Below are 17,459 nucleotides of genomic sequence, written 5' to 3' on the forward strand. Positions count from 1 at the left end.
TGAAGTTCCGGTTTGGGGCGCACAAACGGTGTTGCACGACAAAATGACGTCATAAGCTGCGCGCGCAGCTGAGCGCGCGCAAACACTTTGCGCCGGCGCTAAATGTCAACTGAAGTTGGGCGTAGGCGCAGTTCGGTCTGCGCCCGGGCGCTAAGTGCCTAGCGCTCGAAATCTACTCCTCTTATGGCGCTAACGGCTGCCGAACGCAACTGAATTTCTAGGCCTTAGTACCCTGTCCCTGCTTTCTCCCCATATCCCTTGATCCCTTTAGCCTTAAGAAATATATCTGACTCCTTCTTGAATATATTTAATAAGTTGGCCTCAACTGCCTTGTGTGGTAGAGAATTCCACAGGTTCCCCACTCTCTGGGTGAAGAAATTCCTCCTCATCTCAGTCCTAAATGGCTTACCCCTTATCCTTAGACTGTGACCCCTGGTTCTGGACACCCCCCCCATCGGGAACATCTTTCCTGCATCTAGCCTGTCTAGTCCTGTTAGAATTTTATAAGTTTCAATGAGATCCACTCTCATTCTTCTAAACTCTAGTGAATGTAAGCCCAATCGACCCAATCTCTCCTCATACATCATTACTGCCATCCCAGATATCAGTCTGGTGAATCTTCACTGCACTCTCTCCATGGCAAGAACATCCTTCCTCAGATAAGGCGACAAAAACTGCACACAATACTCAAGGTGTGGTCTCATCAAGGCCCTGTACAACTGCAGCAAGAGATCCTTGCTCCTGTACTCGAATCCTCTTGCTATGAAGGCCAACATACCATTTGCCTTCTTAACCGCCTGCTGCACCTGCATGCTTACCTTCAGCGACTGGTACACAAGGACACCCAGGTCTCGTTGCACTTCCCCTTTTCCCAATCTATTGCTGTTCAGATAATAATCTGTCTTCCTGTTTTTGCCACCGAAGTGGATAATTATACTGCATTTGCCATGCATCTGCCCAATCATCCAACCTGTCCAAATCACACTGGAGTTTCTCTGCATCCTCCTCACAGCACATACGCCCACCCAGCTTTGTGTCATCTGCAAACTTGGAGATATTACATCTAGTTCCCTCATCTAGATCATTAATATATATTGTGAATAGCTGGAGTCCTAGCACCGATCCCTGCGGTAACCCACTAGTCACTGCTTGCCACTCAGAAAAAGACCATTTATTCCAACTCTTTGCTTCCTGTCTGCCAACCAGTTCTCTATCGAAGTCAGTACCTTACCCCCAATCCCATGTGCTTTAACTTTGCACGCTAATCTCTTATGCGGGACCTTATCGAAAGCCTTCTGAAAGTCCAAATACACCACATCCACTGGTTCTCCCTTATCTATTCTACCAGTTACATCCTCAAAAAATTCCAGCAGATTAGTCAAGCATGATTTACCTTTTGTAAATCCATGTTGACTTTGTCCGATCCTAAGTTTGTGAGTGAACTCTTCTGGGCCACCTCCCCTCTTTGCCACGTACCTTCCAGCCAGCAGGCAGACTCTGGATTGTTCAATTTGAACCAACTGACTGCCTACTGCCTCTTTCTGCCCACTTCAGTTGGGCAGCTGGTTGGCAGGGATGTAATTGAGGCCCAGGTGTTACAATAGCCCAGGCCTCAATCTCTTGACATCGGGCGGGTTTGACGCTCGCCCCAGCCCCTACCGACACCCACTCCCAGTTAAAATCCCTCTTCCCCATCCCATGTCTTGGTTCTCACCATATGTAACTGATTAGCCCCCTTCCTGTCCAACACATGCAGCTCACCAAAATAACGTGAATAATGCAGACGAAAATGAAACTGAGACATAAGTCTTTCCAGCAGAATGGTACATAGGAAGTTTATTATCGTGTTGTATTCATGAGTAAAACCTGCAAGTCAGGATTCCCCAGTGGATCAGGAAGAAAATTCATTGTGTAATGTGGTATGCAGTCACACAGATCAAAGAGATCTCATGTTGGATTCCTGCTGTGGGCTGTTAACTGATCTTCACTGGTGATACAGAAGGGATAATAAAGTTAGCCTCAGCATTTCCAGGCAGGCAGCAAACACTGGGGAGCGGAAAAAGCCTGTTTGTTAACCAGTGACCGCTGCTGGAGAGTTATGGATAAGGATGCCAGGTGAGGCCAGGGTCAGGCTCAATTGTCTTACCCTTGGGGTTGAATAGCACTAGCTATCTCGACTGATGAATGAAGAGTAGTCACTTGGATGAGTTTACCAATGGCTTCTTGTGCTTTTTCATGTTTATTAGATTGTTCGAGTTCCTAATAATTCAGCATTGAATAATAAGTTATAATTATAATGGTTGAAAATAATTTTACATTCAGCAACTCAAGCTTTGCTTACAATCTCTCAGCTTGCAGACTGACTTAATTCCCCTGTTCATTTCTAACTTCTTGTGCTGTATTGAGACCCCAGGGGAACATCAAGAAGTCCTTATACTCAAACGAATGAATCATTACAGCTGGCATCCATGGAACAGCCCCCCTGAATTAGTTTCTTCCTTCAGGCAATTAGATTAGAGAATATCTGTATAACTCACTAGTAACTTGGTTTTTCTTTCACTAGTTGTTCGGCCTCCTTCATTTGTGGAATAGTCATTGGGGGGTAATTTTGACTTTGGGTGATATTGTTAAACGGGTGATATCAAATCAGCCGCCCATTATACATCTCTGCTGATTTTTATCGCCTAAAGTCAAAATGACCCCCACTGTGTTCAGGAACTTCTTACGCAATATCGGGTTTTTGGTCAGTGTTATTAAAAAAAAGTACTTCCATTGTTTACAAGGGTATACAGGTTAATAGTTAACAAGCTTTGTGACTTCTTCTCAGGGTTTATTGTACTCAATTCACATCTATGTTTTGCTGTACAATTCCTATTTCAAAGTAGATTAAAGATAACGGACAAGGCGCATAATCTGAACGTTCTTACTTGGAGAAGAAAGTTGAAACCCTAACACAATCAGCAAGATTCATAGCACTTCAGTTAATGTGGGGGGGGGTATGAGTAAAATGATTATGGCAGTACTTTCGGCAGTATCAGAATAATTGACATATACAGAAATATTGAAGCAAATGTCATATCACTGCATCTGAAAACCCTTTTAATGATATTGATTTCACTATGATATCGATTCAGCTGACATAATGATTTATAATTGAGGAAAACAATGAAAGAATGAATAAGGCAGTGCTATTTAACATGCAGGCCGTACACAAGTGTGGTATCTTGTAGCTCGTAATGCAAAATTTCTAACATTTGGCTTCGATCCTGTTACAGCCAAATCTGACCAGAGTGCTTAATATCCTTATTGTCTTTGAAAGAAAATTAAACTGTTTTTAAAATATAATTGAAATGTGAGAACTGAAGGATGCAAAACAAGCACACATTGTTATTGGACATATAGGGGTCGAATTTAACCGGGGGCATGTTCGGAGCAGGCAGGCGAGGTGGGAGGGGAACCTTTGTGGCAAGCTCAACCTGAGCTATTACATTTCTACATATATTTTTTATCCACACCTTTGTTTTGTGCCCTTCCCCCTTTTTTTCTCTCCCACATGGCAGCTGTCTCCCATTCTGCCAGCGCATTTCACACCTAATCTAGAGCTGTGTTTTGTCTCTCCACTAGTCCTATCACCATCTCGTCTCGTTTTGAATACCTCTTAATGTCTCTTCACTTCTCTTTTGTTCTCTCATCCCCATTTCCCAGCCCCCAAACTGGCCTTTTAATCTGTTTCATTTTCTGGGCTTTTTCAGTCCTGACGAAGGGTTTCGACCTGAAACGTTGACTCTATTTCTCTCTCCATGGATGTTGCCTGGCCTGCTGAGTTTTTTCAGCATTTTCTGTTGTTATTTAAACTCAACCTGAGGCCTGGGCCTTTGTAACTCCTGGGCCTCATTTGAATACCACTGCTGGGAAGGAGAGGCAAGGAGGGGGCTGGGGAGGCCCAAGGACTCTTTCGGGGCCTAGCGGAGCACTCCTGACATCGTCAGGCTGCAACTTTCCAATGTAAAGTAGATTAAAATCTAACCCATCGTTTCTTAATAATGTTCAGCAGGACTAATATAAGTACAAAATAATGGATATATAGAGCACTTCACTTACAGGAATAGAGCAGAAATTTCTAAATTTGTACTTGTGAAGATTGTGCAGGAACTTTGCCTTCTTTAAAGGGTTAACTACAGCATATGATCAGAAGAAGTGGCCATTTTAAAAATAGTTTCCCATTTAAACTACTATCCTTTAGTTCCCTTGATGGCCTCATGACTAGAGCAGCCAGAGCCGAATATGTATATTGTTGCTCTAGCACAAGGACACTGGAGGAAAAAGACCTCTTCAGTTATGTCGTATGTCTTCTGAGACAGTACCACCTGCTCACTTACCTTACGGTGCTGTTGACGAACTTGGAGCTGCCATTGCTGGCAGCGAAGTCGAGTAAATGGAGCATTAATTACACTTTCAAATAATTATGCAAAGTGCTTGGGGAGCATGGTTAACAGAACAGTAGAAATCCCTGTCAAATCACCTTCATGTTGGTATCTACAAACAGTGCTAATTGTTGAGGTAGAGTGATATGTGTACAAAAAATAATGTGACTTTTCTTTTATGACTCCTATGAATTAACAGTAGCAACTGCAGCCGAGGAATTGGCAAATATGCATTCTTCACATGTCTCTTGCTTTGCATGAAATTGGCTTCCATTAGCTCCATATATTGTAGTTCGTTCTTAGTACAAGTAAGGCATTGCATTTGGCAACAAGCGGCTAAATGTTGCCTGGTTGATATTAACATTTATTTTCCATATTTTGAAGTTGATCCAACTTTGATAAAGGCAGAAGATGACTGTGTCTACTTTTGTGGAAACTCCCTTGGGCTGCAACCAAAGAAAACAAAGGCTTATATAGAGGACACGCTTGACAAATGGGCCAAAATGTAAGTAAAGTGAACATTGTTAAGAACTTGTGTTGCTTTCTGTAAAAATGTTCCTAGGCTATGCAAATTAGGAAAGTCAAAGTTTAGAGAACTAGGGTTCCAAATATTTATGAATCAATTACTCACATTGGGTAACTTCTGTGTCACAGCGAGTTAACCTTTCTAACTTAATCATTGGGGTCACATATGTACCAAAATCAGTCAGCTGCACCTAACATGTAACATGTGAACCAATGCTCACTCTGCACCCACCAAGTTCAAACAGATTGTGTGACATATGGCTCTAACCATCCACCTATTCCATGAGTTAAGAATCTCATTATCCAAAAAAAATCTGAAAAAAAGAACGAAAGAAAGAAAGAAAGAAATGAATCCTGAATTTTTTGGTTATCTCTCTAATTCTGTCGTGGTTCTTGCACAGGGAGAATCTCAGCTCTTTGCAAAAGGGTAGAATTCCACTTTTAAGATGGGCGAGTACATTCATTCATGTGAGATCATGAAATTCTATGTAAGATCAAAGCAAGAAAGAACTCACATTTATATAGTGCCTTTCATAACCTCAGGATGTCCAAAGCCCTATATAGCCCATGAAATATTTTTGAAGTGCAGTCAGTCTTGTAATCTAAGAAACATAGCAGTCAATTTGCACACAGGAAGGTCCTACAAACAACAACGTGACACTGACCAGATAATCAACTTTAGTGGTGTTGGTTGAATGACAAATATTGGCGAGAACTCCCCGGCTCTTCTTCAAAATAGTGCCATTGGGTCTTTAACAACAACAACAACTTGTATTTATATAGCATCTTTAACATAGTAATACACCCCAAGGTGCTGCACAGAAGTATTATAAGACAAAAAATTTGACACTGAGCCACATAAGGCGATATTAGGGGAGATGACCCAAAGGTTGGTCGAAGAGGTAGGTTTTAAAGAGCATCTTAAAGGAGGAGAGAGAGGGAGAGAGGTGGAAAGGTTTATGGACAGAATTCCAGAGATGAGGACCTAGGCAACAGAAGGGACGGCCACCAATGGTTGAGCAAATATAATCAGGGATGCTCAAGAGGGCAGAATAAGAGGAGCGCAGCTATCTCGGGGGTGGGGGGGGTTGTGGTGCTGGAGGAGATTACAGAGATAGGGAGGGGCGAGGCCACGGAGGGATCTGAAAACAAGGATGACAATTTTGAAATCGAGGCGTTGTTTAACCGGGAGCCAATGTAGGTCAGCGAGCACAGCGGTGACGGGTGAATGGGACCTGGTGCAAGTTAGAACATGGACAGCCGAGTTTTGGATGACCTCAAGTTTACGTAAGGTAAAACGTGGGAGGCCAGCCAGGAATGCATTGGAATAGTCAAGTCTAGAGGTAACAAAGGCATGGATGAAGGTTTCAGCTACGGATGAGCTGAGGCAAGGGCGGAGACAGGCGATGTTATGGAGGTGGAAATAGGCAGTCTTAGTTATGCCGCGGATATGTGGCCGGTAGCTCATTTCAGGGTTGTGAACAGTGTGGTTTAGCCTCAGACAGATGTTAGGGAGAGGGATGGAGTCAGTGGCTAGGGCACGGAGTTTGTAGTGGAGACAGAAAACAATGGCTTCGGTCTTCCCAATATTTAATTGGAGAAAATTTCTGCTCATCCAGTACTGTCCCAAACCCGCGACCTCTTCCACCTAGAAGGACAAGGGCAGCAGGCGCATGGGAACACCACCACCTCCAAGTTCCCCTCCAAGTCACACACCATCCTGACTTAGAAGTATATCGCTGATCCTTCATCGTCGCTGGGTCAAAATCCTAGAATTCCCTACCTAACAGCACTGTGGGAGTACCTTCGCCACACTGACTGCAGCAGTTCAAGAAGGTGGTTCACCACCACCTTCTCAAGGGCAATTAGGGATGGGCAAACACCCATATCCCATAAATGAATAAAACATTTTTTTTTTAAAAAGCTGCAGGCAATTTAGAGACTGTGGAGGGGTCGAGAGAAGTGGTGGTGAGGTAGAGCTGTGTGCCGCCAGCGTACACGTGGAAACTGATGCTGTGTTTTGGATGATGTCACCAAGGGGAAGCCTGTAGATGAAAAATAGGAAAGGGCCAAGGATCGATCCTTGGGGGACACCAGAGGGAATGATGCAGGTGTGGGAAGAGAAGCCACTGCAGTTGATTTTCTGGATATGATTAAATAGATAAGAATGGAACCAGGCGAGTGCAATCGCACCTAGCTGGATGATGGTGGAGAGGCATTGGAGGAGGATGGAGTGGTCAGCCATGTGAAAGGCTGCAGACAAGTCGAGAAGGATGAGGAGGGATAGTTTACCTTTGTCACAGTCACAAAGGATGGCATTTGTGACTTTGATGAGAGCCGTTTCGCTACTGTGGCATGGTAGAAACTGATTGAAGGGAGGCGACACCATGTTCAAGGACTTTGGAGAGGAAAGCGAGATTGGAGATGGGGCGGTAGTTTGCAAGGATGGAGGGGGTCAAGGTTTTTTTTGAGGAGAGTGGTGATGACGGCAGATTTGGGGGAGAGGGGGACAGTACCTGAGGAGAGAGAACCATTAACATTGTCAGCTAACATGGGAGCCAGAAAAGGAAGTTGGTGGTCAGCAGTTTGGTGGGAATAGGGACGAGGGAGCAGGAAGTGTGTCTCATGGACAAGATGAGTGCGGAGATGTGGGTACAGGGCTAGGGCAGGGGGGACGCTTAGAGGAAGTTTGGCCCGGTGGGCTAGGGGAAGGAAGGGAAGTGGCAGAGGCAGCTGATTGGATGGTCTTAATCTTAGAGACAAAGAAGTCCATGAATTCCTCACACTTGCTACTGGAGGTGAGGGTGGAGGAGGGGAAAGGGGTTTAAGAAGAGAGTTAGCAGTAGAGGATAGAAGCTGGGGTTTATCTTTGCATTCCAGAATAATTCTGGAATAGTGAGCAATTTTGGCAGACAGGAGCAGGACCCGATAATGCTTTCTGTGGTCCAGCCAGATCTGGTGGTGAATGGCTAAACCATATCCATTCAAATCTGTGTCCCTTGGACTTAAGGGAGCGAAGATGAGGCCCGTACCAGGGGAGCAACCAGGCTGAGAGAGAATAATTGTTTTAATAGGGTCTAGGGCATCAAAGGTGGTGATAAGGGTGTGGTTGAGCAGATCAGTAGCTGCAGAAATGTCATGGTGAATGGAGGGCGAAAGGCTGGACAATTGGGATTTTGTAAATACAGTTGTAAGAGAGTTGGGAGAGAGCTTTTTCCAGGGGCAGACACAGATGGAAGTAGGGTTGGGATGGAAGTAGGGTTGGGGGGCGGCAGAGGGTGGGGGGGGGGTGGTGGGGGGGAAAGGGGATGTGGGTGGAGAGTGATATGAGGAAGTGGTGAGAGATGGCCTTATCTGTGACAGACACAATGGGAGTAGCGAGACCAAGAGAGATGGCAAGTTCGAGAGGGTGACCGTGAATATGGGTTGGGGAGTTTACATGAAGGGAGAGATTAAGGGAGGATAGGAGGCTAGTGAACTCAGTGGAGAGAGAGCATAATGGATTGAGATGGATGTTGAAATCACAGAGGATGAGAAGCCACTTGGTGCAGAGGCTGAGGGAGGAAAGCAGTGAAAATATCTCTGTATTAAAATGTTTATGGTATTTGGGTGGGTGGTAGCGAAAGAGAATATTAAATGAGAGGTGAGAGGGTGGAATAAGGTGATATGCTCAAAGGAGGAGAAAGTGCCGGAGGAGTGGGGGGACAGATCAAGGTGTGATTTGGTGATGAGAGCCACACCGCCACCACGGCGGTCTGAGCGGGGCAAGTGGTGAAAGGTATAGCCAGGCGGGGAGGCTTCATTTAAGGGGAAGGTGTCATCACCCCTCAGCCAAGTTTCTGTCAGGGCCATGATGTCGATGCAATCATCCACGATAAGCTCATGGATGGCAAGGGCCATGTTCACAAGTGAACGGACATTCTAGAGGTAGAAGCGCAGAGAGTCGATGATGGCTGACCCACTGCCAGTGTCCACAGGGTCAGCACTGGGAGGAGTGAGTTGGACAGGGAGGAGATATGCAAGATTAGCCCTCAATGGGCACATTTGGTGGGAAGGTCGACAAGAATGTAGGATGAGGCAGTTGGGGTTGCTGCTCGTAAGGAGGCAGCGATGAGTGCCTCGATGGACCCATCGGAGGCTGCCAAGAGAGGCACAGAGGGAAGCTGTAGGCTTATCTAAGAGGGAGTCAAGCCTGGGACGGCGGCAGGAGAGTAGGAAGGTCAAAGAGTAATGAAGGATTGGATAGGTATTTAGGAGGGCAGAGTATCCGAGAGAGGAGCGATAAAAGGAGGCATGACGACAGGAGAAAGGATAGAGAAAAAAAGAAAAGGGAGGAGAAAAGTGGAAAAAGAAATGAATGGCTCAGGTCTGGAGCAACAGCCAAAGTTTGCACGTGAATGGACACAGGGAAAATCTCAGGTTACATCGGCCTGGTTTTGTAGTAATTAATGGGATACATATTTCCTGGTAGCAGGGAATAGGTTGGAGATAATAATAGGGAGACCAGGGTCAATGTCAGAGTTCCAATGGAGGGACAAAGCAGGATGGAGCCGGCACGGAGCATCGCCGAGCCGCTGTCCAAATTCAGAGACAGGTGTAGCAGGCGAGTGAAGTCCAAAAGCTATTTGAAGAGTAGAGAGTTCGAGGATGGAGGTTGTTGCTGTAGGAATGCGATTCAGTAGCTGTGCAGAAAGATGATGGCAAAATTGATGCAAGTTGGAGGTCACCGTGGATCAAAGCGGCGGAGTTAATGGGCCGGATATTCTGACCCCCACGGGTGTGTACGAGGTGTGTACACCCGTCGGGGCCTTGCAAGTGCCAGTTTCAGGCATGCAAAGCGCATGTGCTAAAACCCGGTACTTTCGATCTGTCAAGAATCCTTTTGACAGATTGCATGCCTGCCCGGAGAAGGGCCTTTGCGGGTGGAGAATTCCGCTTTCTGCAGAACCTCTGCCCGCTGAAAACCTTAAAAAATCTTACGCCTTGTAAAAGCAGCGTATGGCCTGCTACTACCAGCATAAGAGTTTTAAGAAAAAAATGTTTTTCCACTCATTTATAATTTAAAAATACTTTTAAAAATGGTAAGTTCATTCTTAGCCCCATAAAAAACATCAATTTTTTTTTCAAAAAATAAAATTTTTGTCTAAAATATTTAATTCAATGTAATTTTAACTAATTTAAAATACGTGATTAAAAATAAATTATTTAATGTTTAACTGTGTTTTTAAGTGATCCCCATTCATGATTTTGACAGATCTATGCGTAGAAACCTGTCAAAAGTGTGAGGGAGGAATTCCCTTCTTTGATTGGAACCGCACGCACACCTGGAATGCCTGGGCCTCCGCATTTCATTGAGCAGAGGCCCAGGATCGGAAGTCTCGGGACCTATGGAGCCAGCAGGTAAGTGCGTAGATTTTTTCCAATCAGAGGCCTCCGCCCGCAGGAAGCCTCCGATCGGAAAATCCAGCCCAATGTAAAACCACAAGCCAGTGACCAGCAAAGCTGAAAAACCAGTAGAACGAGTCATCGGACAGCAAGTGAAACAGCAGCTGCTAGTCAAAAGCCAACAAGGCTGAAAAATCAGTAGAACCAGTTCAGCATAGAGACAACCGCAGTTTAAAAGTTATTTTTTTTTAAATCTTTTAGCAGCAGAGTTAGAGACACAGCAGGTAAGTCTTACAATGTAATCTAGCGTAGTCCAGTGCAGAAGCGTAGTCTAGATGCCCAGAGAAGTCCAGGAGATCGGAAACCAATTTGCAAAATGAATTCAGCAGCTTAAAACTTGAAGCGACTGAATAGCAGAGCAGAGTCACAGCAGCTGAGTCAAACAGTGTAGTCAGTAGAGCAGCATAGTCCTGTTGGCAGAGGAATCTAGTTGATGGAAGTCAAGTTTCAGCAGAGTTCCAGCAGTTGAAAGAGCTCAGTGAGAACCAAGACACGCAGGGTCAGGGAATGGGCATTGGCTCTGCAGGTGTAGTTTTAAACTTGTAGCTTGAATTTGTAGTTTGGGCTGAAATACTTTCACTATCAGAGCCAGGGTATCTTACGCAATGGGAGAAAGGAGATGGGGGAAGAAAGGGCAAAGGATGACTAAGGACACAGTTGAAGAGAAGAGCAGCTCATTAAGGAGTTCCCAGCCCAAGAGCCAGCTTGGATTTCAATTAACGTCCACCTGAGAGGGCAGGCAGGGCCTCGGTTTAATGTCTCATCCAAAAGATGGCACCTCCGGCAGTGCAGCACTCACTCAGCACTTTTCTAGAATGTCAGCCCAGAATATGTTCGTAAGTCTCATAAGGAATGGGGAGAAGGAAAGGGGGTGATCTGAGGCTTTCTGCTAGAGATTGACCTATGTTGTCAAGTCCACATAATTTTGAAAATTTTGAGGAATGATTGGTAAATCATAAAGGTTGTGACTCTAACTGCAGGTACACAATGGGATTCATTCCGGTGGAATGCTGGTACACACTGGGATGGTGGTACACACTGGAATGCTGGTACACACTGGGATGAAGGTACACACTGGGATGCTGGTACACACTGGAATACAGAGACACACTGGAATGCAGAGACACACTGGAATACAGATACATACAGGAATACAGATACACATTTGGATGCAGATACACACTGGAATGCAGATACACACTGGTATGCGGGTACACACTGGTATGCAGGTACACACTAGAATTCTGGTACACACTGGGATGCTGGCACACACTGGAATTCTGGTACACACTGGGATGCTGGCACACAATGGAATGCTGGTACACACTGGAAAGCTGGAAAAAACTGGAATGCTGGTACACACTGGAATGCAGATACACACTGGAATGCAGATACACACTGGAATGAAGATACACACTGGAATGTTGGTACACACTGGAATGCAGATACACACTGGACTGCCGATACACACTGGACTGCAGACACACACTGGAACGCAGATACACGCTGGAATGCAGATACACACTGGAATGCTGGTACACACTGGAATACAGATATGCACTGGAATGCTGGAATACACTGGAATGCAGACACACACTGGGATGCTGGTACACACTGGAATACAGAGACACACTGGAATGCAGAGACACAATGGAATACAGATACATACAGAAATACAGATACACATTTGGACGCAGATACACACTGAAATGCAGATACACAATGGTATGCGGGTACACACTGGTATGCTGGCACACACTGGAATTCTGGTACACACTGGAATGCTGGCACACACTGGAATACAGATACACACTGGAATGCTGGAACACACTGGAATGCTGGTACACCCTGGGATGCTGGTACACACTGGAATGCCGATACACACTGGACTGCAGATACACACTGGAATGCAGATACACACTGGACTGCAGATACACACTGGAATGCCGATACACACTGGACTGCAGATACACACTGGAATGCAGATACACACTGGAATGCAGATACACATTGGACTGCAGATACACACTGGAATGCTGGTACACACTGGAATACAGATATGCACTGGAATGCTGGAATACACTGGAATGCAGACACACACTGGGATGCTGGTACACACTGGAATGTTGGTACACACTTGAATGCTGGGACACACTGGAATGCAGATACACACGGAATACAGATACACACTGGGATGCTGGTACACATTAGAATACAGATACAACCTGGGAAGCAGGTACACACTGGAATGCAGATACTCACTGGACTGCAGATACACACTGGAATGTTGGTACACACTGGAATGCTGGTACACACTGGAATGCTGGTACACACTGGGATGCTGGTACACACTGGAATGTTGGTACACACTGGAATGCTGGTACACACTGGAATGCTGGTACGCACTGGAATGCTGGTACACACTGGGATGCTGGTACACACTGGAATGTTGGTACACACTGGAATGCTGGTACACACTGGAATGCTGGTACACACTGGAATGCTGGTACACACTGGACTGCAGACACACACTGGAATGCAGATACATGCTGGAATTCAGATACACACTGGAATGCTGGTACACACTGGAATACAGATATGCACTGGAATGCTGGTACACACTGGAATGCAGATATGCACTGGAATGCTGGTACACACTGGAATGCAGATACACACTGGGATGCTGGTACACACTGGGATGCTGGTACACACTGGGATGCAGATACACACTGGAATGCTGGTACACACTGGGATGCAGATATACACTGGGATGCTGGTACACACTGGAAGGCTGGTACACACTGGACTGCAGACACACACTGGAATGCAGATACATGCTGGAATGCAGATACACACTGGAATGCTGGTACACACTGGAATACAGATATGCACTGGAATGCTGGAATACACTGAAATGCAGACACACACTGGGATGCTGGTACAAACTGGAATACAGAGACACACTGGAATGCATAGATACACTGGAATACAGATACATACAGGAATACAGATACACATTTGGACGCAGATACACACGAATGCAGATACACACTGGAATGCAGATACACACTGGAATGCAGATACACAATGGTATGCGGGTACACACTGGTATGCTGGCACACACTGGAATTCTGGTACACACTGGAATGCTGGCACACACTGGAATACAGATACACACTGGAATGCTGGAACACACTGGAATGCTGGTACACACTGGGATGCAGATACACCCTGGGATGCTGGTACACAGTGGAATACAGATACGCACTGGAATGCTGGAACACACTGGAATGCAGATACACACTGGAATGCAGATACACACTGGAATGCTGGTACACAGTGGAATACAGATATGCACTGGAATGCTGGAACACACTGGAATGCTGGTACACACTGGGATGCAGATACACCCTGGGATGCTGGTACACAGTGGAATACAGATACGCACTGGAATGCTGGAACACACTGGAATGCAGATACACACTGGAATGCTGGTACACAGTGGAATACAGATACGCACTGGAATGCAGATACACACTGGAATACAGATACACACTGGAATGCTGGTGCACACTGGGATGCTGGTACACACTGGAATACAGGTGCACACTGGAACGCTGGTACACACTGGAATACAGATACACACTGGAATGCTGGTACACACTGGAATGCTGGTACACACTGGGATGCTGGTACACACTGGAATGCAGGTGCACACTGGAACGCTGGTACACACTGGAATACAGATACACACTGGAATGCTGGTACACACTGGAATGCTGGTACACACTGGGATGCTGGTACACACTGGGATGCTGGTACACACTGGAATGTTGGTACACACTGGAATGCTGGTGCACACTGGGATGCTGGTGCACACTGGGATGCTGGTACACACTGGAATGCTGGTACACACTGGAATACAGATACACACTGGAATGCTGGTACACACTGGGATGCTGGTACACACTGGGATGCTGGTACACACTGGAATGCTGGTACACACTGGAATACAGATACACACTGGAATGCGGGTACACACTGGGATGCTGGTACACACTGGAATGTTGGTACACACTGGAATGCTGGTACACACTGGGATGCTGGTACACACTGGGATGCTGGTACACACTGGAATGCTGGTACACACTGGAATACAGATACGCACTGGAATGCTGGTACACACTGGGATGCTGGTACACACTGGGATGCTGGTACACACTGGGATGCTGGTACACACTGGACTGCTGGTACACACTGGGATGCTGGTACACACTGGGATGCTGGTACACACTGGGATGCTGGTACACACTGGAATACAGATACACACTGGAATGCGGGTACACACTGGGATGCTGGTACACACTGGAATGTTGGTACACACTGGAATGCTGGTACACACTGGGATGCTGGTACACACTGGAATGTTGGTACACACTGGAATGCGGGTACACACTGGGATGCTGGTACACACTGGAATGCTGGTACACACTGGAATGCTGGTACACACTGGAATGCAGATACACACTGGAATGCTGGTACACACTGGAATGCTGGTACACACTGGAATGCTGGTACACACTGGAATGCAGATACACACTGGAATGCAGATACACACTGGAATGCTGGTACACACTGGAATGCAGATACACACTGGAATGCGGGTACACACTGGAATGCTGGTACACACTGGAATACAGATACACACTGGAATGGTGCCTCCACAGCCCACTGGGGTAGAGAATTCCAAACATTCACCACCCTCTGTGTAAAGAAATTTCATCTCATTTCGGTCCTGAATGGCCTACCCTTTATCCTGACGCTGTGGCCCCTGGTTCTAGACTCCCCAGCCAAGGGAAGCATTCTCCCAGCATCCACTCCGTGAAGCCCTGTAACAAGTTTGTATGCTTCAATGAGACATTGAATAAAAAAAAAATTTAAATCACGTTTTTAAAATGAAAATAAACTTACCTTTTTTAAAAGTATTTCTAAATGATAAATGAGTGTAACTTAAAAAAAAAAAAATCAACTTTTATGCTGGTAAAAGCAGGCCTTATGCCTGCTTTTACCAGGTGTAAGATTTCTAAGGGTTTTCTGCGGGCAGATGTTCTCCAGAAAGCGGAACTCTCCCTCCACAGAGGCCCTTCTCTAGGGCAGGCATCCGATCTGTCAAGAGCATTCCTGACAGATCAGAAATACCGGTTTTCATCGCATGCGCTTCGCATTCCTGAAACGGGGATTTCCGGTGTCCCTACGGGTGAGTACACAGCTCGTACACACCCATAGGTATCGGAATATACGGCCCATGGTTAATGAGAAGGTGAAGAATGATAATATATGATAATTCAGAAGGATAGAAAGAAAGGAAAGGGAGGTGGGGTGGCTTCGTTGGTAAAAGATGGGATCAGTGCAGTGGTGAGAAGTGATATTGGCTCAGAAGATCAAGATGCAGAATCGGTTTGGGTGGAGATAAAAAATAATAAGGGGAAAAAACCTCTGGTGGACGTAGTCTACAGGCCCCCGAACAGTAGCAATGCTGTTAGACAGAGTATAAATCAACAAATAATGGAGGCCTGTAAAAAAGGTACGGTAATAATCATGGGTAATTTTAATCTCCATATTGATTGGACAAATCAAATTGGCCATGGTAGCCTGGAGGAGGAGTTCATAGAGTGCATCCGGGATGTTTTCCCAGAATAGTATGTAATGGAACCAACCAGGGAGTAGGCTATCTTGGATCTGGTACTATGTAATAAGACAGAATTAATAAATGATTTCACAGTAAAGGATCCTCTAGGAAAGAGTGATCATAGCTTGGTTGAATTTCAAATTCAGTTGGAGGGTGAGAAAATTGTACCTCAAACCAGTGTCCTGATCTTAAACAAAGGCAATTATAATGGTATGAGGGAAGAACTGGCTAAAGTGGACTGGAAAAACAAATTAAGGGGTAAGAAAGTTGAAATGAAGTGTCAGACATTTAAGGAGATATTTCAAAACTCTCAACAAAAATATATTCCAGTGAGAAATAATGATTTTAAGTGAAGGGAGCACCATCCATGGCTAACTAAGGAAGTAAAGGATGGTATCAAATTGAAAATGAAGGCATACAATGTTGCCAAGATTGGTGGGAGACCAGAAGATTGGGAATTTTTTTAAAAACCAGCAAAGGATGACTAAAAAAATAATAAAGAGAGAGAAAATAAATTATGAGAGTAAGCTGGCAAGAAACATTAAAACAGATATTAAGAGCTTCTACAGGTATATAAAAAGTAAGAGGGTAGCTAAAGTAAACATTGGTCCCTTAGAGGATGAGACTAGGGATTTAATAATGGAGAACGGGGAAATGGCAGAGACTCTGAACAAATATTTTGCATCTGTCTTCACGATAGAAGACACTAACAACATCCCAATAATGGATAATTAAGGGGCCACAGGGAGTGGGGAACTAAAGACGACCACTATCACTAAGGAAATAGTACTCGATAAAATAATGGGACTAAAAGATGACAAGTCCCCTGGACCAAATGGCCTGCATCCCAGGGTCTTAAAAGAAGTGGCTGCAGAGATAGTGGATGCACTGGTTGCAATATAGCAAAATTCCCTGGAATTTGGAGAGGTCCCAGCGGATTGGAAAACGGCTAATGTAACACCCCTATTTAAGAAAGGAGGGAGACAGAAAGCAGGAAACCAAAGACCAGTTAGCCTAACATCTGTCGTTGGGAAAATGCTGGAGTCCTTCATTAAGGAAGCAGTAGCAGGGCATTTGGAAAAACATACTGCAGTCAAACAGAGTCAGCATGGTTTTCGGAAAGGGAAATCATGTTTAACAAATTTGCTGGAGTTCTTTGAGGATGTAACAAGCAGGGTGGATAAGGGTGAGCCAGTGGATGTGGTGTTTTTGGATTTCCAGAAGACATTCGATAAGGTGCCACATAAAAGGTTACTGCATAAGATAAGAGCTCACGGAGTTGGGGGTAATATATTAGCATGGATAGAGAATTGGCTAACTAACAAAAAGCAGAGAGTCAGGATAAATGGGTCATTTTCTGGTTGGCAAATGGTAAC

At 45.2% G+C, this 17,459-nt stretch overlaps 1 protein-coding gene across 1 annotated transcript in view; it reads left to right on the forward strand.

Annotated features, from left to right (window-relative positions):
• Positions 1 to 17,459, forward strand: part of kynu (kynureninase) — a 242,978-nt gene that overhangs the window by 17,162 nt on the left and 208,357 nt on the right. Inside the window, exon 2 of the mRNA XM_085986656.1 lies at positions 4,809 to 4,929. Within this exon, the coding sequence (XP_085842782.1) occupies positions 4,809 to 4,929 (121 nt within the window). The remainder of the gene's footprint in view (positions 1 to 4,808; positions 4,930 to 17,459) is intronic.

Source organism: Somniosus microcephalus, chromosome 4 (genome assembly GCF_052327205.1).
Source record: "Somniosus microcephalus isolate GS21.2 chromosome 4, FLI_Smic_1.0, whole genome shotgun sequence".
Classification (NCBI taxonomy): Eukaryota; Metazoa; Chordata; class Chondrichthyes; order Squaliformes; family Somniosidae; genus Somniosus; species Somniosus microcephalus.